Here is a 22,946-nt window from a genome sequence, read left to right as displayed (position 1 = left end):
TTTGCTCACCCCTAAGTAGATGACGATTGAAGGTCTAAAAGTGAGAGGAAACTATGTTTTAAGGACAAATACATTAAACAACAAACAATAAGGACTAAAGTAGTAATTTAGCAAATGTTTTGTTGACAAGCTCCAGCTGCAGAGGACCGAAACCGGGATCCTAGGGCTGGGGACAATCAGTCTACATTACTTGAGTCGGTTCATACTGCTTCCCAAGGAAACCAGCAGCATATCCCCGATTCTTCTTTAACCATAGAAATCAGCCAAAACGTAGTCAGAATCAGAAGAATGAAGGAGGAGGAGAGTATCGAGTCTCGCGTGCAGCAAGCTATGCACTCTCGCGTTCAACATTTCAGAGACCTAGCCGAGTATGTCCCCCCCCTTTCCTCTTTCTTATTGCGCATGTTATGTGGGTGTCGCCCGTCTCCTAAATGCTCTGTGCCTGTCTCCCTCTCCATCACTTGTGTTTTAGCGTGTGTGATTGGGCTAATTTAGTAGAAGAAATGACGACTGCACAAGTAGCTATGAGGTCTAAATCGTGTCCTTCAAGGGGACAAATATGTTGCTTCTGTTAGCACTTAGGTCTTGCTATTTCTTTTACGCATTTCAGTAATTCAGTATTCATGTTTGCTTGCATCAAGTAGCGACTCTGTGCTTTTGTGCTGTTTCATGGCTTCATAGTTTTAATATTAAGAATATTAAAAGAAGATGTTGCAGTGCAATGGTAACAAAGTCACATGCTAGAGTTGGGTACATGTTCTTCGTCAAAATTGATATGAAATAAGTTGTCCTTCTAGGGTTATGTGGCAGATACACGTCTTCTGTTTAGAAAAACTGTATGTTTGATGAGAAACCCTTTTCAATGGTGATTGCTTTAGCCGTTGTACACTTAATCTTCCTCCCTATACTGGCATCATAATAATGGAGGTTTATCTAATGAATTTCATGATTAGTGGGAGCATGGGAGTAATTAGTGTCATACAATTAGGGGTGTGCTAAAACCGGAAAAACCAAAGAATTGATTTTTTGGTTTAAAAAACCAATTCTTTTTGAATTAGGTGGCGTTAGGAATGGAGTAACCAAGTCTTTTGACAACAATTGAAAGCTTGTAATGTTTTCTTTTAGAAAATACACCAAAGTCTATCGAAAACAATCACTAATAAAGAGGATGAAATACTTACCTTTACAACTAGAGGGTGGAGCAATATGTCCATATAAATCTATATGAATAAATTGTAAAGGCTTCTTACGTTGTGATGTTGCTTTATTTGGAAAAACATTCATGACATGCTTCCCAACTCTATAAGATTGGCCTTCATTCTCTTTATTGACATGTATGCGGGCTCCCTTTTCTTTTCATTGTTCTTGCCCTCAAAAAGCACTACTAGCTCTTGTATCTTTCTTTGAATACAAAGCTTGCTTCAATGGTTATTTCTCTCTTTTCTTCAGTTTTTTTATCAATTAGGCTTCTAAAGTACCCATGAGTTGATCACTGGCCATAGAGTCTATCTCTTTTCTATGGCTACTATGATAGAATCAAACCCTTGTGCCAAAACGCGGGTAGCTTTCCTCTATTACCCTTGTGCAACTCAAGCTTTCACCTTTTTCTAATCAACTTATTAGGAATTCCCAAAAAGCGAGTGAAATAATCTGAATTGGAAATGGTTTCATTTGCTACCCTCTCAGACATTGCATCAATGAGAGTTGATAGATAGGCATGAGAGCATGTTGGTCCTTTTCTAACAAGTTTTATAAACAAAGACACAGAAAAAAAAATAGGATTTTGAGTCGGATGCATGAATATTTTGAAAGATATTGAGTTTACAAAAACAAAAAGGATTGCATGTAGACATCCAGAGATCCCTTGAATGAGTTCTTGATTTTGACTTGCTTATACATAAAATTAAAAACCTAAAGGAAAATTCTGCATGTGTTACAGCCTTGAGTTTTTTTGTTTGTTATTTGTCTTGTATAAAATGATAAGTTCTGATAGCCATGAAATGTCTCTAATATATATGTTTTCCTTTTTCCTTTCTGGAGACAGCTCTTTAACTTTTGAGGGAGTTCGAAGATTATTGGAGAAAGATCTGGCTTTAGATACATATGCATTGGATAAACATAAGAAATATGTTAAACAATTGTTGGAGAAGGTACCTACCTCTTCTTATAATTTTTTGTAATATTCACTTTGGGTAGGAATAAATTATAAATATGATAACTTCTTTCCAAGTATTTTTGTGTTTGGACTTTTCCTATTTTCTTAATGTGAAATATGGTACTTCATCCATAGTGTGAAGATACATACTGTTGATTTAATATGGTATGTTAGAGATATTTTATATATGTTTTAGGGTTTCATAGTGTGATTTGCTTTTTACTGGTAGTTATTGAGTGACATAGAAGGTGAGGACAATGTTTCCAAACAAATTAAATCAGAGAAGGTTAAAAAGGAAGAGGAAGAGGAAGTGGAAGAGCAACCCAAAGAGCAAAAAGTAACAGGTGATGATGAAGATAAAATTGAAGACTCCCCTGTAATGGGCCTCTTATCAGGAAACAAATCAGCCAAATCTGAAAAACCTAAAACTCAGGACAAAATACCCACTGAAGACATGATAAAGAAGGCCATTTGGAAAAAGGCAACATACTTTCGATCTAAATCCGAGTATGTAACTTATATACCAAATTATTTCACTTTATATTTTTCTTTGGGGTTTCATTTCCAATGTGGATTGGGCTCGTTGTAGGCCCATATATACAGTGTGGGCCACTCAAGGGTTGCTGAAAGAATAACCCTTTTTGCAAATCATTAACTGACATCTGACATGATTTCTGTTAAGACTTTTTGTTTTGTTTTGGTAATTTTACAGATTCATAATAATTATTTTTTTCAGGGAACTTACTGTGGCGGGTGTACGTCGGCTTATAGAGGAAGATCTTGAACTAGAAAAATTCTCTCTTGACCCTTTTAAGAAACTAATAAGTAAACAATTAGACGAGGTTTTAAATTCTCAAAATGACACACCAAATAAATCAGATGATGCTGATTCTTCACATAGTGAAAGTGAAGAGAAAGAAGTTGAAGTAAAACCAAAAAAGAAATCGGCTCCAAAAACAAAACCTCAAAAATCTGAAGCACCCAAGAAACGTAAAAAACCTGCTCAAGAAACCGAGCAACCGAAGAAAAAAAAGATGAAAAATGCTGAAGAAACATCTGTTAAGAAGAAAAATGTAAAAGATGCTGACGAGGATTCTTCGGGTGAAAAATCCGAATCCTCTGCTGAAAAATCTGAAAAAGTCGGTATATCATTCTTTTTTCTATTATTATAAATATTTTGATTATTTTTTTACATATAAGTTAAATTGAAATCTTATAACTAACAGAAGGAAGTGGTAGCACCTGTTTATGGAAAGAAAGTGGAGCGACTCAAATCGATTATTAAAGCTTGTGGGATGATGTAATTTTATTTCCTCTTTTAGACATATTAAACAAGATAACTGCATGTTTATGGGTTTTTTCTAACTTTTTAACTTTTTTTTTTATTGACAGTGTTGCCCCTACAGTATACCGGAAAGCTAAGCAAGCTCCTGAGGAGCAACGTGAGGCGATCTTAGTAAAGGAACTGAAAGAGATTCTGTCAAAAGAAGGGTTATCTTCAAACCCTAGTGAAAAAGGTTTGTATTTAAATTAATTAAGGTTTCTAGGGCTATTTTTGATGACGAGGATGAGAATGAGGAGGGTATTCACGTCTTTTTCACGGAGATGATGCATGTTGATGAAATATTAATGAATGAGAATGATTATTTGTTTGGTTAGAAATGAAAGAAGTGAAACGGAGAAAAGAAAAGGCGAAAGAGCTGGAAGGAATTGACACAAGCAACATTGTTGTGGGTTCACGCAGAAGATCAACATTCAATTTTGTGGCCCCACCTAAACCTATAGTAGATGTCCAGAGTGATGGTGATGAATCATCAGAAGACTCTGATGATTCAGAGGACTCTGATAATGAAGATGCTGATGGTGATGATCAGGAAGAAGGTGATGACAAAGATGGCGATGATAAAAATGATGATGATGATAAAAATGATGATGGTGATGATAAAAATGATGATGATGACAAGGATGATGGTGATGGTAAAAATGATGATGAGGATAATAAGGTGGACGAGAGTAAGAGTGAAGAGGTAACAGGGAAGGATGAGATGGTTTAATATGAAATCAATCATTATGATGTTACAACATTTATAAGCGGTTGCATTGCAATAGCTTTTTTATTTTTTCTAGAATCCCCATGTTTTTTTTAGACCGGTTAACTTTTATAAGTATTTAGAAGTACTAAGACCCATGTATTATTTATTGATGTGGCTGCCTATATATTCTATACATTAAGACTAGTAATTAATTATTGCCCCCAAGGCGTAGCACAATTGTTTCTGCGGTGGTACACTTGTAAAAAATCAGTCCACCGTGTGTGTGTGTGTGCAGTGCCAGTGTGTATTGGGCTTCTTGTATAAGTCACTGGTAACTGTTAAGTGATTCCATACCTGATTTACATCTTCAATAATTGGGTTTTGTTGATGTCTGATTTGAAATCATAGAATCAAATAGCTAGATTAGTCTCAATTAAATATTATTTTGGGACATTAAAGCGATATGAGCTCCTTAGGGTCCCATCTTTAGACATTCCTGTCGGTACTAATGGCTTGTTTCAATTTTCACAATATAATACTAATTGCTCAAAGTAGGTATTATAATGTCCTAAGCTTATACATTGCTCAAACGACATACTTGGAAATTGCCATGTTAGATATATTAGTGAGCATAATTTAAAAATTGAACATACTATAATTGCCTCTAGGGCTTTTAGACATTGAAACCCTATATCTCTTTACCAATAGAGGCTTCACCTCACTACCTTACATCATCCACACACTTGAGGGGCACCGGCAAGGTGTGCCCAAGCATCCCAACATCCCCACACATAGAGAGAACAAAAAAGGAGAAAAGGCTTGAATTGCACCACTTGAGCAGCTCTAGCTCGGTGCACGAGCAACCCCCAACCTCCACAGCAGCCCACGAGCTTGCTCGGGTCTGGTATGACATATAGCCTAAGACCATAGCCAACATAATACTATTTTATTTTTTGCACTAAAATAAAGTAATATTTTTTGTATAACTGTTGAACCTATATCTTTTAATAACTTAATAGCATTCCAAAAAATACCCTTCTATTTTATTATATTTTTAAAAATTTGTCTTAAATCTTCTTTATTATAATATCCTTATAAATTATACAGAAAAAGACAAATTTAGCCGAATCATCTAAACCCTTTTCAAAAAATGACCCATATAGCAATCGAAATCGCAAATGAACCTACATGGTATACGATTTCATCATTTGGATTAGACCCGTGATTTCATCAAAACTATATAATATTTTTATTCTTCAAATATTTCAATTTTGGCATGTTGAAATCGCAAATGGCACCTTCCCAATCTGAGATTTTTTTCTCGTCAATCTCATGTATTTTCTTCTCAAGTGAGATTATATAAGTGTCTAATGCATAAGGTTATTCATTAAATACTTATACAAAGTTGTCTAAAAATGAGGATAATTTGTTTTTAAACCTTAAATATTTTAGACTCATGGACTTTGCTTACAACGAAATTGCACATCATTAAGTGCCACATGTTACTTCAGTGGCTATTTGGATAATTTCTTAATTTTTTGACTATTTTTTAAAAATAACTATTTAATCAGGTTAAATTTGTCTTTTTCTTTAAATTATATCGTTAAGCAATTAAAGTAAATTAATTGTTTTGTATATAACTAATTCAATTTAAACTTAAAATACATGAAAATGTGGTTAGTTAATATCAATTTAAAATATAACATAATATCTCAAGTACTTGGTAAAACATAAATAGATTTAGACGAAATTACGATCATTGGTTGTGTTTTTTGAACACTTATGTTTCTTGTTGCATCAGTACTTGGTAAACATCAGAAGAGTATCACACTAGACTTATTGTCTACACTCAAATAAATAATACCAACATAAGAATTGTTATATCTATTGCTTCATATACCCCTTCAAATCCTTCACATACTCGAATCAAAATGCCAACAATAGGACCGGAGTTACTCTTAAAAGTGGGTTACAGATACCCAAAACATTTTTTTTTTGTAATTTTGTAGTGCTCGATACATTTATATTTGATTTTATTTTCCCAGAACTAAGTCAAGGGTTCAAATCAAGTATGTCTAATAATTATAACAAAAAACAACAAATGCAATAAAAACTTGTTTTTTTTGTTAAGAAAATTTACTTGGGAGGATAATTTCCTTTTCATTTTGTTTATATTTGGGTAACTTTTTTTGTATACTTGAAGACAACAAACTATTTGAAAGTGTTCACATATAACCATTATAACCGACTGTAGTTGAAGTCGGTAGTTGATTTTGTTCATATCTAGACAATTTCCTTTTTTTTGTTCACATTCGATCAACCAACTTGTTAAAGTTGTTCACATAATACAATTATTTTAGAAATTTAAATCGGTAATTGGAGTCGACTGCAGTCTACACAAACATTTTGTGATGTTGAGAGCTTCTCACACAAATCAAATACTTGTATATTTATTTTCTTTTGTATGGCTTAATTATATTAGTAAAATGATTAGAGTTCATTTTTAATCTTCTTATCGAATACACATAACTGGTCGACATCATCAAGGTAAAATTTTAACATGGTCTAAGTATACTAAAGTATTTCCCCTAAATACACCTTAAAGGTCTAAGTACACTAAGATATTTCCTTTAAAACCATGAACTCACTAGACCCTATGCTTATCGAGTTAGAACTTTAAAGGTAGTTTGCCAAGGGGAAACCCTTTTATCTAGAAAAAAGAACTTGAAAGGTGCACTAACATACTTTAGATGATTGAAGGTATTCCCCCTAAATAAACCTTAAGGGTCTATAAATATACTGAAGTATTTCCCTTAAAACCACAAACTCACTAGGCCCTATGCTTATTCAGATAGAACTTTAAAGATGCACTAGCATACTTTAGATGATTGATTTATATGCTACTATGTTGGTAGCTGGTTGATTGTATTTTCTTGATATATATTAAAAGTTTCCGCATTTATATTAGTACATTAGGGGTAATAATTGGTGACAGTTTACAAAAGAATGTCATAAATGGTTTGAGGTAACAAGAGTGGATCGAATGTTCCCGCCTTCAACTACTGATTTCTGAAACAATGATATTATGTGAACAACTTTAACAAGTTGAATGGTTGAATATGAACAAAAAAAAAGAAATTTCCTAGATGTGAACAAAACCAATAGTTCATTACCCTCCTCGGTAATTATCTTTACCATATATACGACACGTAACTCTCCAGCCAGTCATAATGATTATTTGTTATTTAGGAAAAAATTACTTGATATGGCACCGTCTTTTTTTTTTTGTGTCTAGATAGCCGAATTCGGATGGTAGAATTCGACGTAGATGTATGACCAAGATTTCTTCAGATTACAATAAACAATATAATTGTACAAGGAGTATCAATGTAATCCCTTAAAACCAATGACAAATACAAAATCCATACTTGATAAATAATACTCCCTCCGTCCCAAAATTATAGTCCATCTTTCATTTTTGGTTTGTCCCAAAATAATAGTCAACTTCTAAAAATAAATAACATTTTTAGCAAAATACCCCCTCATTATTACTTAACCAACTAAGCATTTAATGGAATATTAAATGCAAAGTAAGGACAAAACTGTCATTTTATTATATAAAGTTAGTGGTAGTTAATGCTTTTCTTAATCTGTGTGTTTTTTGTCTGTGGACAATAATATTGGGACGGAGGGAGTAAATCATTGATGTACATAGTGCCCTCGATATAAACAATATTATCCAAGATACCTTTACCATCATCACATCCTTCGAACATTTCATATTATAAACCAACCAAAAACAACTCAATTCAAGACAAAGAGAGACTACAGAAATACATATACACTCTTATACATTGTCATTTTATTCTTTTAATACATAATTCCTTTATTCTAATTTAGGCGTCAGAAAATATTACCAATAACATCCTAGTAATACTCTTGACCCTCTTTATACATCCATATTAGGTTTCGAAACAAGGATACACCAGGATCAAGCCTCGTAAAGCGAACATAAAGTTCATGAGTAACATCGTCACAAATCTCATAAACCTTCACCAAAAGACGTATAGCCTAGCGGTATCAAGTACGGTCGAAAGACGCCCCTCAGCAAAAGGTTGAGGGTTAAACGCCGTTCCGGATAAAGGAGTAGATTTAAAAATAAGATTAATGGATGTGTTTTTTAGCCGTTCTTAAAAAAATCCCATATAATCATTCATTTATCGTTATGGTTTCCGTCGTTAGATACATTAACATACTACCTGGCAATTCATGTATTCGTCATAGAGAAATAAGTTTTATCTCCTTTTTCAAGATGTATTCGTATAAAGAAATAAACTTTATCTCGATTTTCGAGATGTATTCGTATCGTGTATTAGTGTTGTGTCATGTTCGTGCCTCAAATTGCCAAGTCTGCATAAATACCTCAAGATTTTGTAAAATTCACACACTTAAAATCTTCCCACTATTCTATAATTCCCTTACGTTCTTCTGTCTATCCGATTGAATATTGAGAATTTTTGTCTGTCGATTACAAAAATTTAAGCTTGTCGATTACAAGGATTGACAAAAAAACCCCAAAGATTAGACAAAAATTTTTGTTTATGTGTTTTAATATGTGTTGTTCGGGTTAAGTGCCGAATTTGTGTAAGAATCAATTGATTAATGGGTTGCATTCGCCGTTGATTTAAAGAAAATATGCAGAAATAAGGCTGGTGCCGGGAGAGATGTCAGAGGAGAAGGATGAAACGTCAATAAGGCTGGAGGGAGTCGTGCCGCACTCCTTTATTTTACCACACTGCCACATAGGCACCACATATGTTTTTACCACAAAAGTGTGGTGTGTTGCCACACCCAAAGAATGGTGCCATACTTGGGTTTATTTTTATTTTTATTTTTTTTAATGCATAAAATCTTTATTTAAAAAAAAGATAATATTTCATTAATTAAAATAAAAATATTATACATTGCATAACTTAAAAAAAACCTAAAAATTTAGAAAAGCAAATTAGATACATAAAACCTACAACGTAAAGAAAAAAAACTCACACCAAACGATTAAAAACTTGGAAAAAAAGAACTAGAAATTAAAAACGATTAGCGTAAAAGGATAAGAAACTTGGGGTTGTGGTGTTTCTAGCGGGTGTTTTTTAGTTGGTAGGCCTTTTGGAAGAAGACATTTTGAAATTTTTTGAAGAAAAGATGGTAAAAGAATAAGAAATTTGAGTGAGGATTTTGTAAAGAAAAGGTATATATATATATATATAGGGTAAGTTAAAAAAAATTAAATTACTCAACAAAAGAACCGTTGAAACGGTCAAAAAGCATAGCCAATCAAACCACAAGGTATTTTCTTGCCACTGTGCGGCCTAAACCGCACCCAGAGGGCAGTATTCGTGATCCAGGTGGCAAAACCGCGGTTGAGAACCACGCTCACTCCCTCGAGTCTAAGACGAGACGTGATAAACATGACGATTATTATTATTATTATTATTATTATTATTATTATTATTATTATTATTATTTCAAATTTGAAAAAAATAAATTAAATACTATATCTATGTGGACTCGAGAGGGTCCCTCCCATTTTTATGTGTTTGACTTGTAAATTTAATTATTAAGAATTTTTATGTGTTTGACTTGTATTTTTATATCATTAGCTATTTTTCTGATTTTATTAAAAGGTGGAAAAAAATATAGAAATTTTAGAAAGATAGATTGTAATATTTAAAAAAAAAAAAAAACCTTCCAATGAAAAATAGTCAAAATAGATTAAAGTGTAATAAGATGAAGTGTATAAAAAAACCCTATCAGAACATTTGAGGGTGAAACCAGAAAATAAAGATTAGATATTTTTATAATAGGTCATTCGTTAGTTTGATGACCCTAAAATGAATGCATTAAAAAAATTATCACATTAATGAAATAAAAAACAATAGTTGGTCAACTCTAAAAAATACTATAATAAGATTTTGTGCTCAAAAATAATATTATATTTATTGTTTTGATCATTTTATAATTGTTTTTTTACATAACTGTAAGAGGATATGTAGGAGTGTTTTCTTCACATATTCTTATTTGAACGAACTCATTATTTTAACAGAAAGTGTAGAATTTTCTAACCTAACCATTTCTTATTTCTTAAGACACCAAATAGACGTGTTGCGTTCATCACGCGTAAGAAATTTCAACAATCTCCTGAGTCCTGCCTCACCCTCATTCTGTATGTGTAGATTGTAATCAAACCAATTTGAAAATTACAGCTGTGTGAATGTACATTGATATACAGAAAATATTCACCTATTTCGTGATTGTTTGGCGATAGTTTTTGTACGTGAAGGTACGACGGCTTAGATGACGATGATACGAGAACCAGGGCCAAGGTTTCGCGGTGGTGCTGGTGGTTGATTGTATACCATGGGCTGCGGAAGTTCTAAAGTCGACGATTTACCATTGGTGAAACGTTGCAGAGCTAGAAAGGAAATGATCAAGTCTGCAATGGACTATCGGTATGATTTGTCTTCTTCACATGTAGCTTATTTTCGCTCTCTTAATGACATCGGCTATGCACTGTCTCGATTTGTTGATGAAGAGCTTGTAGTCTCCTCATCCTCTGCGTCTTCCCCTGTACTCACATTGCCATCTGATGAAGGTAGTAAGACAGACAGTTCCATTTCATATATTCATTCCATTGATCGTAACAACGACTCACATCTCCAACTATCTTCTGATTCTGAATCGGATTTACATTCCTCTTCCGGTGGTCATATTCATATCCACGATGATGATGATGATGATAGTGTTCCAGGAAACAATAGCAAATCGTCATTATCATCGTTTTATCCACCCTACAATCACAATCACAATCAAACCAATTGGAATGACGTTGATCCTTATCGAAGAAACTTAGCGCCATCACCATATCCATTTCCTAATGGTCCTTCGTATGAATCAGCTTGGGCCCCATACGGAGGGATTTTTTATTCTTACAGTGGGAATTCAAATATGTATTATATGAAAAAATCAGCCCCAGCTAGGAATACTGTTTTTCATAAGGAAGAAAGGGGGTTTCAATCAGATTATAATTCTAATGTAGATGCGAAGGGAGGTTTTTCTGGATTTACCAAACACAATCCCACCGAAGCTCCTTCACCTCCTCCTCCACCTAAAGCTTCTGATTGGGATTTTCTTAACTTGTTTGAAGGCTACGAAAATGGGTACCCGAGTTATGGATATGGGTATGGGTATAGTAGTCCAGATACAAGTGAAGTGAGAGAACGAGAGGGAATTCCTGACTTGGAAGAAGAAACAGAAAATGAGTCTCACAGTGAAGAGGTTAAGTTGGATACAACGAGGAACAAAAGAGAAGACACAACAAGGTTTGTTCCAAAAGAAAATATTCAAGTCAATTCATCTCAAAGTAGCGGGGGAAGTTCTAAGAGAGTGCCAAAGCCATCAAGAAACAGTGAAGGCACTTCAGATTCAGTACCCTCACACTCCATAGATATTGAAGTAGATACCAGTATCCGTAGTACTGTTTCAGAAAGTGTGGGGGAGAAAAAAGAGGCGAGTGTTGAGGCAGATGAAGAGGTTGAATCATCAAGATTGAGTAGTTTAAAAAGATTATCTCCTCATGGTTCTTTGGGTCTTGAAGAGGTATTCAATGAAATCAAGAATGAATTTAACATTGCTTTTGGTTATGGAAAGGAGGTTGATATGTTGCTTGAATCAGGGAAGGTTCCTTATCACCCAAAGTTTGCACTTCTTAAAGGTAAAGAAAAATTGATCTCTGTTGCCTTCAATATTTTCTCACTGTTTAATATGATTGATAAATGCTAGTATATGATTGTCACTTTGCAGTGGCTTTATCTATGATTATGTATCCTTTCTCATCCTCACTCAGTCCAAAACAATCACAACTGTCACGTTCTCAAACAACCAAATTAGCAAGATCTTATCATCTTGATGCAGTTGCATCCATTAGTCTTTCTTCTACCTTGGAGAAGCTTTATACATGGGAGAAGAAATTATACAAGCAAGTTAAGGTAATTATATCCTTAAGGCCTTCAATTTTCTTTTTAATGTTCATGCTCAAATGGTGAAATTATTCCTCATTGTAGAAATGTACTTCCATTTTTTTTATAGTAATCTCAGATTGATACTTCAGGTAATTGCACTGATTTTAGGATGAAGAACGTCTAAGGCTGAAATATGATAAAATGTCGAAGAAGCTGAAAGATTTGGATGCACGTGGAGCTGAATATACTAAAATCGATGCTGTACGCGCTTCTGTAAGAAGAACACTGACTAAACTTGATGTATGCATCAAAAGTATTGATGCTATATCTAGCAAGATACAGAAGGTGAGAGACGAAGAATTGCAGCCACAACTCAGTGAGTTGATCTATGGGTACGAAGTTCTTCTAGTTAATTACAACATCAACTAATTGTTAATTGCGGAATTGCATCAAGTAATTATCATCCATATCATATGTACAGATTCGTAAGGATGTGGAAGTTGATCGTGAAATGTCACCGGAAGCAGTTTCAGGTCGTCAGTTCAAGCAAAACCTGGAATCTAAAGGCAAACATTAGTCCCCGAAGTGATAATGCAACAATCGAGCTCATAATCGTCGTTCTCAGTTGGTGCAAACATTTTGAGGATTGGATTAACGCTCAGAAATCCTTCGTTAATTCATTAAACGCGTGGCTTCAGGAATGCATCGATCATGAATCGGAAGTAACAAATATCCCGTTTTCACCTGGTCGTATCGGAGCTCCTCCGATTTTCATGATATGCAACGATTGGTACAACGGAGTAAAACGTGTTTCAGAAGAACACGTCTCGACGGCGATACGTGTTTTTGCTTCGAATTTGAGGAAGCTGTTGGAGAGACGAGAAGACGAGTTGAATCAACGGCTCAAAACCGAGCAACTTGCGAAGGATTTCTCGGAAAAACGTCAGAATCTTCGAATCGATGCGTTGGAAAGGGGATTTTTGGAGGCGGATGATCGGAAAATGGAGTTACGATTGCTGAGAAAGAAGACGGAAGAAGCACGGAGGAGACATAAGGAAGCGGTGAAATTAGTTCATGATGCTGCTTCCAGCTGTTTAAAAGGAGGTTTGATTCCAGTTTTCAAGGCTTTACAGGACTTTAGTTGTGATGCATTAAAAGCTCATGAGCAGATCAGATTAAAATAGTTTTTAGGTATATAAAGAGGTTTTTTAGGGTAAATATGTTAATAGCTAGTTCATCTGCAAATTTATAATATTTGGTAGAAATAGAAGCCATATATATATATATATATATATATATATATATATATATATATATATATATATATATATATATATATATAGCTGTCTAGATTAAGTGCTTAACCCATTAAACAATTAAATGAAAGAAAATAGCCCCTTACATATGCTGAATGAAAAAGACCATCCGGATATTTGTTTGAATTTATTCATTACTTTAGACATAGTTGTGCATGAAAAATTCTATAATCAAATTCATGTATCCTATTTAAATTGATATCCAATAATGGATATTGGTTCAGAATATGCAATAATGATGTTGAACAATGATACGCAGTTTATGACAGATTCTAATCAAGATTTCAGTTTTCACTCTTCATCGCCTGAAATCAGCTTTCTTGCATTGTCAGCAATCTCCATAACATGTTCGTCCTTGCATCCTAAAAAAAAAGGCAAAATTACCCTTAAAAAAGATTTACACATCATCAAGCAACTCAACAGTCAACAGGTTTTTACCCATCTGTAACAATGTCTTCTCAAGGTTGAAAAGGTAGTCTCTGTTGGGTCCTGAGGGTCCTTCTGCAAGGACAATTTGCCTGCAAAATCAAACATAATTGAGAAATCAAAATAAGAAACAGATGATTGAATAGCCACCTACTTTCATTTATATACATGTGTTATAGCATCCTACTTTCAGTTCTTTCCATTACAACATTAAACTTTCTATTTTTTCTTCTTAATAAGGTAATATACTTTAAAAAATTCATCAACATTGTACTTGAAAAAATCTACCCAGTTCACTTTGTATTTCAAATTTTCAATGACAATACTGTATTGGATAGATTTTTCTTTATATTAACATTGACCAAAAAATATTAATGAGCAACTGAATTAAAAAAAAAAATGTTGATTCATGTAGGAATGAAATAAAAAATATAAAAAAAGATTTAAAAGAGGATACAAACTTGGCAATCTCTTCAACTGTAGCAGGTCCCAAGTAATTTTTGTTGGCTTTGTCTGGAGATGCTATATATCTGGATAGTAAAAACAAAAAACAGCAGGGTATGATCTCATGTCATGTATAACAAAAGTAGCCTAAATGCATGTGCATTGCATTAAGGGACTTACAGCATTACCCCAGTAACAGCTGGTGATGAAGCTGATGCTTCCTGAAATGCATAAATGACATGAGAATGTAAAAACATATGAACAGGCACGCCTACAAGTAAAAGAAAAGTAAATAACTTACTGTGAAGAAATCAACGTATGCCTTCTTGTCATATTGCTTTTCCCTCACTTCAAGATACTGAACAACAACAACATGGAATTGCAGATACAAAATCAAGAACATTATCCCATAAATAAAAACAACACAACTGAAGACTAGAAACTGTTAATACTTAGCAATACCGTTAATGCCACTTCTTGATCTTCCTTCCTCGACACCTTGTAGGCAACACCCCACTATAACAAGTTGGAAACTCATCAACAAAGAAACTAAATATTTTCAAGACGATTGTGTATACTATGAAGATAATAACAACTATTAAGATGAATTTTAGATCATTGACACACAGGTCATTGTGTTAATTATAAGATTAACTACACATGTTCATAGCTTCAAGCGATTAATTGTATGTTGAAGCCTCAATAATTACTTTTACAACGCCCATCCGGAAAACGGATTTTAAGTCCAAGCATGAAAAGAGTTCAGTGAAAACAGTGGAAATGGAATTGAAGGGACTTACGCAAACCTCTCCCTGTGCAGGTTCCAAAGTAACAGTTCTTCCCGGAAACTCTGGCGTGCCTCTGTGGTCAGTACTTCCTGCCATAAATCATAATCACATTCACATCAATGAATGAAGGCAATAAGTTGAATTGAAAAAAGAAAACGTCAAAATAGAAGGAGAGTGGGACCTTGATAGAAGACGCGACGATAATCTTTGATGAAACCAACAAGGCGATCATCGTAGTGAAACCCTGCTTTCCAGATCAATGAACCGTACCCAAATACCCACATCACCATTTTCACCCGATGCCCTGCCCCTGCTAGAACAAATTTGGGGGAAAAGTGCCTTTTTGTTCTCCATATCACATGTAAACCAACTACAACGTTTCTATCAAAACATCTAACGATGGGTGAGATTTTTCTAATAATTAATGTTGTAAATTTTAATATTTTATCATAATTTAATGAATAAGTAATAAATTAATTTATTTACAAAAAAACATTAATTACTCTTAAATGATGATTTGCTCATTTTTTTCCAAGTTCATCTGTGTTATTGTTTACCTGATTCCATTAAAGTTCATTTATTTCACAATAATTTGTAAATAAGTCTCAAACTAAAATTAAATGATGATTTGACAATTTTCTTCCTTTAACATACATTTTACCAGTTTCATTGCTAACTTCGACGTTAATCATTAAATGAGTTGATGAGATGGATACGATAAATTATAGTCGAAAATCATCAAGTATTAGGTCCTATTTATAGCTGATTTGGACACCTAAAAACCCTAATTTGAACATAAAATAATATTATTTCAAATAAGGTAATTATCTAGTTTCTTAATTATCTTTATGAAGCTTCCAGAAGGCTCCAAGAGGAGCCTCAAAACCGTCCCACACACGAGGGTTCTAGAATCTATCCTCTGCTCAACTTTTGAACAATTACAGTTATAGTCCTTCCACTTTTAATTAATCCTAATTAACCCAAAATTAATTCCAAATTAATTATGATTAATTCTAAATTAATTATAACTATTTCTAATTAATATATTAGTCATATAATATATTAATAAACATTTATCTCTCTCTAAAATCAATCTAAGCAATTATAACATCCTGTTTCCTGTCGTTTCTTATTTCAGGGTTGTGAGTTGGAAGTCGATTGTGTACAGGCTCTGGGCCTTAAGGAGGCAAAGTTTAACCCTTGTGGAAGGAGGTAATGATGGTTAAGTGATTTAACCCTTGAAGTGTATTGAGCCGAATGGTAGAAATAGGAAAGTCATAGGTTGGGTTCTTGCATGAAAAATGGATTTTTGTTCGAGAAGTTTTTAGTCTAAGATATGTAGATAATATTGTGAGGCTCTTCAATACCTTTATGTGGATATAAAGATCATTGAAAATGGAGTTGGAATGAAGAAGTTATGACCGTTTAAGTTATAACTCTAGTTTGAGCCTTGTGAGCAAAAGAATGTGTTTTTGAGTGCTTTGGAGTGTTCTGGTGCATCTTGGAGAAGAAGGAGCTCATTGGAGAAGTGTTAGTTGTATTGGAGCTTGTAGATCCAGACCTTGTTCACCCTGATCTTTCTTTTGGTGGTATAAAGCTTGAATCTTGATAATCTCACGTCGTGAGATTATAGTGCTCACCTCGTGAGAACTGGGAATTAGCATTTGGCACAAAAACGAAAGTCATACGAAATTTTGTCTAGTTTTCAGATCGTTTTGAATCTCGTCAATCGAAGTTACGAGTCATGAGATATGGTCAAAATACTGACAATGGGTCAAGCTATCCAACAACATCCTTTATGTATCTTTTTCAGCTCCAGTCCTCCAAGTTTCCAACTTTTGTCGGTTTCGGTCCGTTTCTTCGAGAATGTCCACTTTTGGCTGCAAAATACAATTTAAACATTATAAGCACCAAATATCTTTGCAATTAACCAAATTATAGCTTAAAATGTATTAAAATATTACCTAGAAATGTCTATAAATATGTCACTATCAATGCATTTGATAGATCTAGCTAGTTTTGAGTATTATGAGCTTTTGGTCACTTTAGTGCATAAAGTTTAGATCTTGAAAGTTTGTGACCTTTTTATGGATAAAGTTGGAAACTTTATCCATAAACATGAAACCGTAAGTGTAACACCCGCATATTCGGGCTAGTCAATTAAGATATAATAAGCGTTAAAAATAATTTTTTATAGAAGATTATCTAGGATAAATAATATTAACCAAAGTAATAGTTAGGGTTAACAATTGTAACCTATTTGACGTAATAAAGAATAATTATTTGAATATTATATGTTTCATTATTATTATAATATAATAAAATAAGAAAAATCAGTCGAATCGTTCGTAAATCGTAAAAATAAGTGCGCCAAAACATATATATATATATATATATATATATATATATATATATATATATATATATATATATATATATATATATTATATTTAGGAAGTATACATCGTCCCGATCCCGAAAATATAAATTTCGTCGAAATCCGAATCCGTATGAATTAGATATGATTTTTATAAGATATAAAAGTCAACCGCGCACAACGAATGTATGACGTAAAAAGCTACGAAGAGAATGGTTAACTTTTAGCTAATGCGACCAAAATGAAAATCGTAGTACTCCTTAAAATAGGAATTTTGAGAAAAGAATGTCAAAAACGGAGTCCGTACGAGAGAGTTATTATTTTAGCAAAATCATTTAATTTTATAAAAAAATGGACAAAAATATAAATTCAAAATTAGCCGACGGAGTCTAAACGAAAGTTGTAGATCTCGTCGATAGCTACGCGTGGATATAAAGAACGTCAAAAACGGAGTTCGTATGAACGAGTTATAATTTTTAATAGCACATTTACGTATTAAAATAAAGTGTAAATCATATATACGTATACATACATATACATATGTATATATCGTTAGAAAGGTATCGACGATGTGGTCGTTATAAGACTAGTGTTGAGTACTTTCGACATTAATTTAGTACAAATATCATTAAATCTATTAAAATAGTATTATAAAGGGGTGTTTAGTCATTTATATAACTATAAGGTCATTAAGTGAAATATGGAGGGTAATTTTTGAAAATTCAATCACTATAAATAAGAGCCTCTAGCTCTCATATTTCTTGCACCATTCTCTTGATTCAAGAGTCTTTCTCTTTTTATTCCCCAAGCATTTCGGTCCCTCGTGATTCGACTTCTCTTTCTGTAGTTTTTAGTATAGTAAGGTGAGTGCTGAAGCGCTGCAAGAATCTTTCTTAGAAAGATTTAGCGATGAAGTTATGCCCCTGCAGAGTCCGGCTCCTAGCTAAGTAAGTTATGCTACCCTACTTTAAAAATAACTTATAATATCGTTATTATGAACCTATAAATAAAATTTATTAGTGATTCAAAGTCGTTATACTGATTGAACTACTTACGGGAGAGGTGTCTAGAATGGTCACATTGGGTTTGGTTGTTGGATTTCAGAAAAGCTATATGCCGAAATGGTCCTGCCTCCCAACTGTCATACCTGGCTGATCCTTACTTGATAGATCATGAAGTAGACTCTGAGTTAATGATGAATCTAGACTAATAATTAGTCGCAATAAATATTAGACTAAAACTTAGCGATAATAATACTAGGTTTCGTCGAAGGAAAATAGAATCGTTAGAAGCGAAGCGTTGCCCGAGTTTGGAATCATCACTTTGACAAGTGAGTGCATAGTTACTTTCATCTTAAACATAGATATGAAGTATTTAATATAAATTACGTGTTATGTGTGCATATTATCTGTGTACTTAATATTTATGCTGGATGAACAAAAATATACATGTTTTAATTGTTTTAAACTGTATATGTATTTTATATCTATAATTATATCTATAATTACCCAAGTGTTGGCCCCGTCATCTAGCAGAGTATGGATGACAACCACGGATTATTCTAGACAGTCAAGTGAGACACTAGCAGGCTCGCAACCTGTATTGACGATGACATCCCAATGTTTCTGTATTGACGATGACATCCCAATGTTTCTGTATTGACGATGACATCCCAATGTTTTATAACGAATAAAAATACATTTCTTCGGAAATGCTTTGATAACGTATTTATCATGTTTTTCTATGAACAAATTCCGCAACACTTTTCTTTAAAAGATTACTCTGATTTTCAAAATAAAGCATAAACAAATCGGTATTTTCTGACCGTGAAAATAAGGATGTCACAAAAACATAAATGTAGGGGAAAAGTCGTCATAAATAAAATAGAAATTAACCGAGGGGAGAGAAGGGATAGACAACAAATCGGAAAAATCCTTATAGCCATAGAAACATAAATGTAGGGGAAAAGTCGTCATAAATAAAATAGAATTTACCATTGTAGAGGAGATGTAGGGGTGTGTGATGGTCTCCCACAACATGTGTAGAGAAACTAAGAGGAAGAGGATATAGTATGGTATGGCTAACAGAAAATGAGAGCGTTAAATGGTGATGTATTGGGAAAGACAAACCTGGACACATGCACAAGGAGAGAATGAGAAAGAGGCAGGTATCCAGTTGATTCGTCAAGGAAATAGTAAGGTGAGCGATTATCCTTCATGCAATCCATGGACCATCCACTATAAATTCGGCCCAATGAGCAAAATTCAGCAAGAAATTCCCACAAAAATACTTGCTAAATTGTCAATGCCTCCAACTCATCCGCTTTCCTATAATTCTAAAAACGAGGCTTTTATATATATATATATATATATATATATATATATATATATATATATATATATATATATATATATATATATATATATATCAAAATTTTAAATTTATAAAAACATGTTATTCCTAACTGGACTTAAACACACATTAGACAGTGTAATGTCCCAAAAATAATAATACAAAATTTTCGTTTTTAGATTAATAAATCGTTAATACATAACATCTCCATAAAACCAAGGTAGTCATGATTTAGCAAAACATCATTAAATCAGAGTAATTCACAGAATTCGGAAACATGTGGTGTGTGCTCGGCAATCATCCCGAGCTCTTCCATTTGAATACCGAAGCATCTAAAACATAAACTGAAAACCGTAAGCACAAAGCTTAGTGAGTTCCCCAAGATACCACATACCACACATACATAAATCACATACTGTGCCCCCGCCCTCCATCGGGCCTTGCCCGGTCTCGATTCCCACTTGGCCTTAGGCACCGCCCAGCGTCGAGCGTCGAGCCCCGCTCGGATTATAGATCTGTCATTCACCAGGCCCCACCTGACATTGGGCCCCGCCTGACATTGGGCCCCGCCCGATACATTCATAATCATATAACCATATAATCATGCAAACATATAACCTATTAACACATGCAATAATCACAAAGACTATAGAATTCCATACGGTCGTCGAGCCCCGCCCGACATCGGGCCTCGCTCGGTAATCATAAGACACATACTGATAATTAACATACGATATCCTCCTCAGACCTCGCCTGGCATCGGGCCTTTCCCGGTAAACATATCATCATATAACACACGCAAGAGTCGAACAGACATCTAACATCCTAACATAAAACCATGAGCCGACATTGGTGCCTTCAACCCACTAAACCTAGTGAGGAGCCTCACATCGCACTGCTGAATCATACGGAAAATCTCTGGCTGTTGGCTGACAGCTTCCCGAACTATCAATATCAAACAACACCCAATCAACATTCGGGTCTTAAACCATGCCCATAAATCCATTATTAGGGTAACTGACCAATTTACCCATAATCTAGTTTGGACCAAGACTGTAACACCTGTTCCAGGTATTATTTAATTTTATAAGTTTTAGGATTTTGTGCTGGGACTCGACGAGTTGGGGAGCTCCAACTCGTCGAGTAGAGGTTATTATGAGGATGCGGGACTTCGGATCTACTCAACGAGTCGGAAGGCCCGACTCGACAAGTAGGCACTGTAAAGGGAAACCCTAATTTTCAGGGGTTTATACCCTATTTAAAGAACTTATGGCTCATTTGCAGCCACTTCCATCGTTCTTTCAGTCCAGAGAAACCCTAGTTTGAGCCTTGAACCTTCTTGAGTGAGAGAGAGAGAGCTTTTGAGAGTGATTTTGGTGTGGTTGTGAAGGATTTTGGAGCTTGAAGAAGAAGGAGCAAGGAGAGAAGCAGTAGATCCGACATCTACTATGTATTGGCAACCCTCTTGAGGTATAAAGTCACCATCTTGACCTTTAATTGATTAGATATATTTTCTTGGAAGTAAATGGTCACTTTTGGTGCCAAAAGGGTGTCATCCTCAGATCTGGACTTATCACAAGGATATGGTACTAGATTTGAACACCTCTAGGTCTTCAATGATAAAAAGTTGCTCACTTTATCCAGCTTAGGCCCTTTTTATGCACAAAAACCTTGAAGGAACCTTAATTTTGGTAATTTAGCCTTGTGAGGCATTGCATGCACATAAAGTTTGCAACTTTACATGGTAACTACACTAGGAGAAGTTGGATCTGAAGTTTTGGACTTCGGATCCCACTAGAAAGGAATGAACACAAAAAGGGCTAAAGGGACTCGTCGAGTGCCTTAGCCAACTCGACGAGTCGGGTAGGGTTTACCCGTTTTCAAGATTCTGAATGAGTGTAGTGAAGGATTAGAGTTTTTGGTCTGCATGAGTTTTCGGTCTTCTGGACATTAAGGAACTCGACGAGTTGTTGGATGCACTCGACGAGTTGAGGTCAACATGGATTGTTGACCTTCACTGTTGACCTTGACTTTGTCCAGGGTTGACTTTGAGGGTATTTATGGCATTTTGGGATTGTGACAAGTAAATCACAATGGTGCTTATAGGCAGTTGAGTTGGAGCTGTGCGTTGGACTTATCGGATCTTACCTTGTCAGTTCAGCATTCGAGAGGTGAGTCTTCTCACCATACCAATGGGTCTAAGGCACCAAGGCCGGCCTATTTTATGATATGTGGATTGTCGATTGATATGCGTTATGTTAGTATGACATTTGCATGGAAGACCCGGGGGGTTCCCATGGCAGTAGACTGTGACCATGTGGGGGTTCCCATGACATTTAGTGTAAGACCTTGGAGGGTTTCCATGGCATCCTAGTATACTTGCATGTTTAGTTTGTATGATATTTGCTTGGTAGCGAAGACCATGTAGGGGTTCTCGTGGCAGTTAGTGAAGACCACGTGGGGGTTCCCATGGCAGGTAGTTAAGACCACGTGGGGGTTCCAGTGGCACTAGGTGTAAGACCCTAGAGGGTTTCCATGGATTCCTTATATGTCTTTATGCATGTATTATGTGGTTTATGTAACTTTTATAGCTAATATGGTTATGTGATTATGTGGATTGTGTGGGATATGCTCTAGGGGACTCACTAAGCATTAGCTTACAGTTTGTGGATTTGTTTCAGGTACATGTGAGCCTAAGGGCAAGGGCAAGGTCTGATGGCGCGTCATGCGCTCTTTATCAGGCGCTTTTATGGGACACTCTGATGATTTGAAATAATATTGTTATTGTTATGAATTTGAAAACAATTGTATTTGCGATTTTATGGTTTATGGAAAGTGTTTTGGCTATTTAAAAATGAAAATTTTCTTTTGAAAATTGGATCGTTAATAGTTGGTATCAGAGCCTTGGTTTAAGGGATTCGGGCACACTCTCGGGTGTGTCAGGACTCAAACTAAGGAAATGGTAAAACTGTTTTAAAAAAAAGGTAAAGGTTAAAAACTTTTTTTAGAATGGAAAAGAGGAGAGTGCAATGCGTGTGAT

At 34.6% G+C, this 22,946-nt stretch overlaps 3 protein-coding genes and 1 long non-coding RNA gene across 4 annotated transcripts; 3 read left to right on the top strand and 1 right to left on the bottom strand.

Moving 5' to 3' along the window:
• The first annotated feature begins 140 nt into the window (after positions 1 to 140).
• Positions 141 to 4,400, top strand: LOC145111983 (translation initiation factor). The gene is made up of 7 exons (XM_079048390.1): positions 141 to 368; positions 2,045 to 2,150; positions 2,385 to 2,662; positions 2,892 to 3,294; positions 3,382 to 3,455; positions 3,548 to 3,672; positions 3,815 to 4,400. Exons 1-7 carry the CDS (start codon positions 289 to 291, stop codon positions 4,207 to 4,209), a joined length of 1,461 nt encoding a protein of 486 aa, XP_078904516.1. The 5' UTR covers positions 141 to 288; the 3' UTR covers positions 4,210 to 4,400.
• Positions 4,401 to 10,398: 5,998 nt separating this feature from the next.
• Positions 10,399 to 13,468, top strand: LOC145110371 (uncharacterized). Its single transcript, XM_079047159.1, has 4 exons — positions 10,399 to 11,956; positions 12,046 to 12,230; positions 12,372 to 12,595; positions 12,685 to 13,468. Exons 1-4 carry the CDS (start codon positions 10,603 to 10,605, stop codon positions 13,385 to 13,387), a joined length of 2,466 nt encoding a protein of 821 aa, XP_078903285.1. The 5' UTR covers positions 10,399 to 10,602; the 3' UTR covers positions 13,388 to 13,468.
• A 92-nt stretch (positions 13,469 to 13,560) lies between these two features.
• On the bottom strand, positions 13,561 to 15,539 carry LOC145111323 (ChaC-like family protein). Its single transcript, XM_079047823.1, has 8 exons — positions 15,359 to 15,539; positions 15,190 to 15,266; positions 14,852 to 14,905; positions 14,691 to 14,747; positions 14,570 to 14,610; positions 14,407 to 14,475; positions 13,958 to 14,037; positions 13,561 to 13,881 (listed from the first exon to the last, which is right to left on the bottom strand). Exons 1-8 carry the CDS (start codon positions 15,465 to 15,467, stop codon positions 13,811 to 13,813), a joined length of 558 nt encoding a protein of 185 aa, XP_078903949.1. The 5' UTR covers positions 15,468 to 15,539; the 3' UTR covers positions 13,561 to 13,810.
• Positions 15,540 to 18,423: 2,884 nt separating this feature from the next.
• LOC145103990 (uncharacterized) lies at positions 18,424 to 22,670 on the top strand. The gene is made up of 3 exons (XR_013706975.1): positions 18,424 to 18,501; positions 18,815 to 18,884; positions 22,588 to 22,670. It is a non-coding gene; the product is annotated as an uncharacterized LOC145103990 (long non-coding RNA).
• The last annotated feature ends 276 nt before the right edge of the window (positions 22,671 to 22,946 follow it).

Source organism: Lactuca virosa, chromosome 1 (assembly GCF_052849685.1).
Source record: "Lactuca virosa cultivar CGN04683 chromosome 1, Lactuca_virosa_CGN04683_v6, whole genome shotgun sequence".
Lineage (NCBI taxonomy): Eukaryota > Viridiplantae > Streptophyta > Magnoliopsida > Asterales > Asteraceae > Lactuca > Lactuca virosa.
This window is presented reverse-complemented; position numbering and strand designations above follow the sequence as displayed.

What these genes read in the sequence shown, in the direction of transcription:
- LOC145111983 (XM_079048390.1), top strand. Translation starts at nt 289, where the DNA reads ATGAAGGAGGAGGAGAGTATCGAGTCTCGCGTGCAGCAAGCTATGCAC. An exon ending in CATTTCAGAGACCTAGCCGA is followed by an intron (nt 369 to 2,044) that starts GTATGTCCCCCC and finishes TTCTGGAGACAG; the next exon opens with CTCTTTAACTTTTGAGGGAG. An exon ending in TACTTTCGATCTAAATCCGA is followed by an intron (nt 2,663 to 2,891) that starts GTATGTAACTTA and finishes TATTTTTTTCAG; the next exon opens with GGAACTTACTGTGGCGGGTG.
- LOC145110371 (XM_079047159.1), top strand. Translation starts at nt 10,603, where the DNA reads ATGGGCTGCGGAAGTTCTAAAGTCGACGATTTACCATTGGTGAAACGT. An exon ending in AAAGTTTGCACTTCTTAAAG is followed by an intron (nt 11,957 to 12,045) that starts GTAAAGAAAAAT and finishes GTCACTTTGCAG; the next exon opens with TGGCTTTATCTATGATTATG. An exon ending in CTCAGTGAGTTGATCTATGG is followed by an intron (nt 12,596 to 12,684) that starts GTACGAAGTTCT and finishes TCATATGTACAG; the next exon opens with ATTCGTAAGGATGTGGAAGT.
- LOC145111323 (XM_079047823.1), bottom strand. Translation starts at nt 15,467, where the DNA reads ATGGTGATGTGGGTATTTGGGTACGGTTCATTGATCTGGAAAGCAGGG. An exon ending in CTGCACAGGGAGAGGTTTGC is followed by an intron (nt 14,906 to 15,189) that starts GTAAGTCCCTTC and finishes AACTTGTTATAG; the next exon opens with TGGGGTGTTGCCTACAAGGT. An exon ending in GCTGTTACTGGGGTAATGCT is followed by an intron (nt 14,476 to 14,569) that starts GTAAGTCCCTTA and finishes TTTACTATCCAG; the next exon opens with ATATATAGCATCTCCAGACA.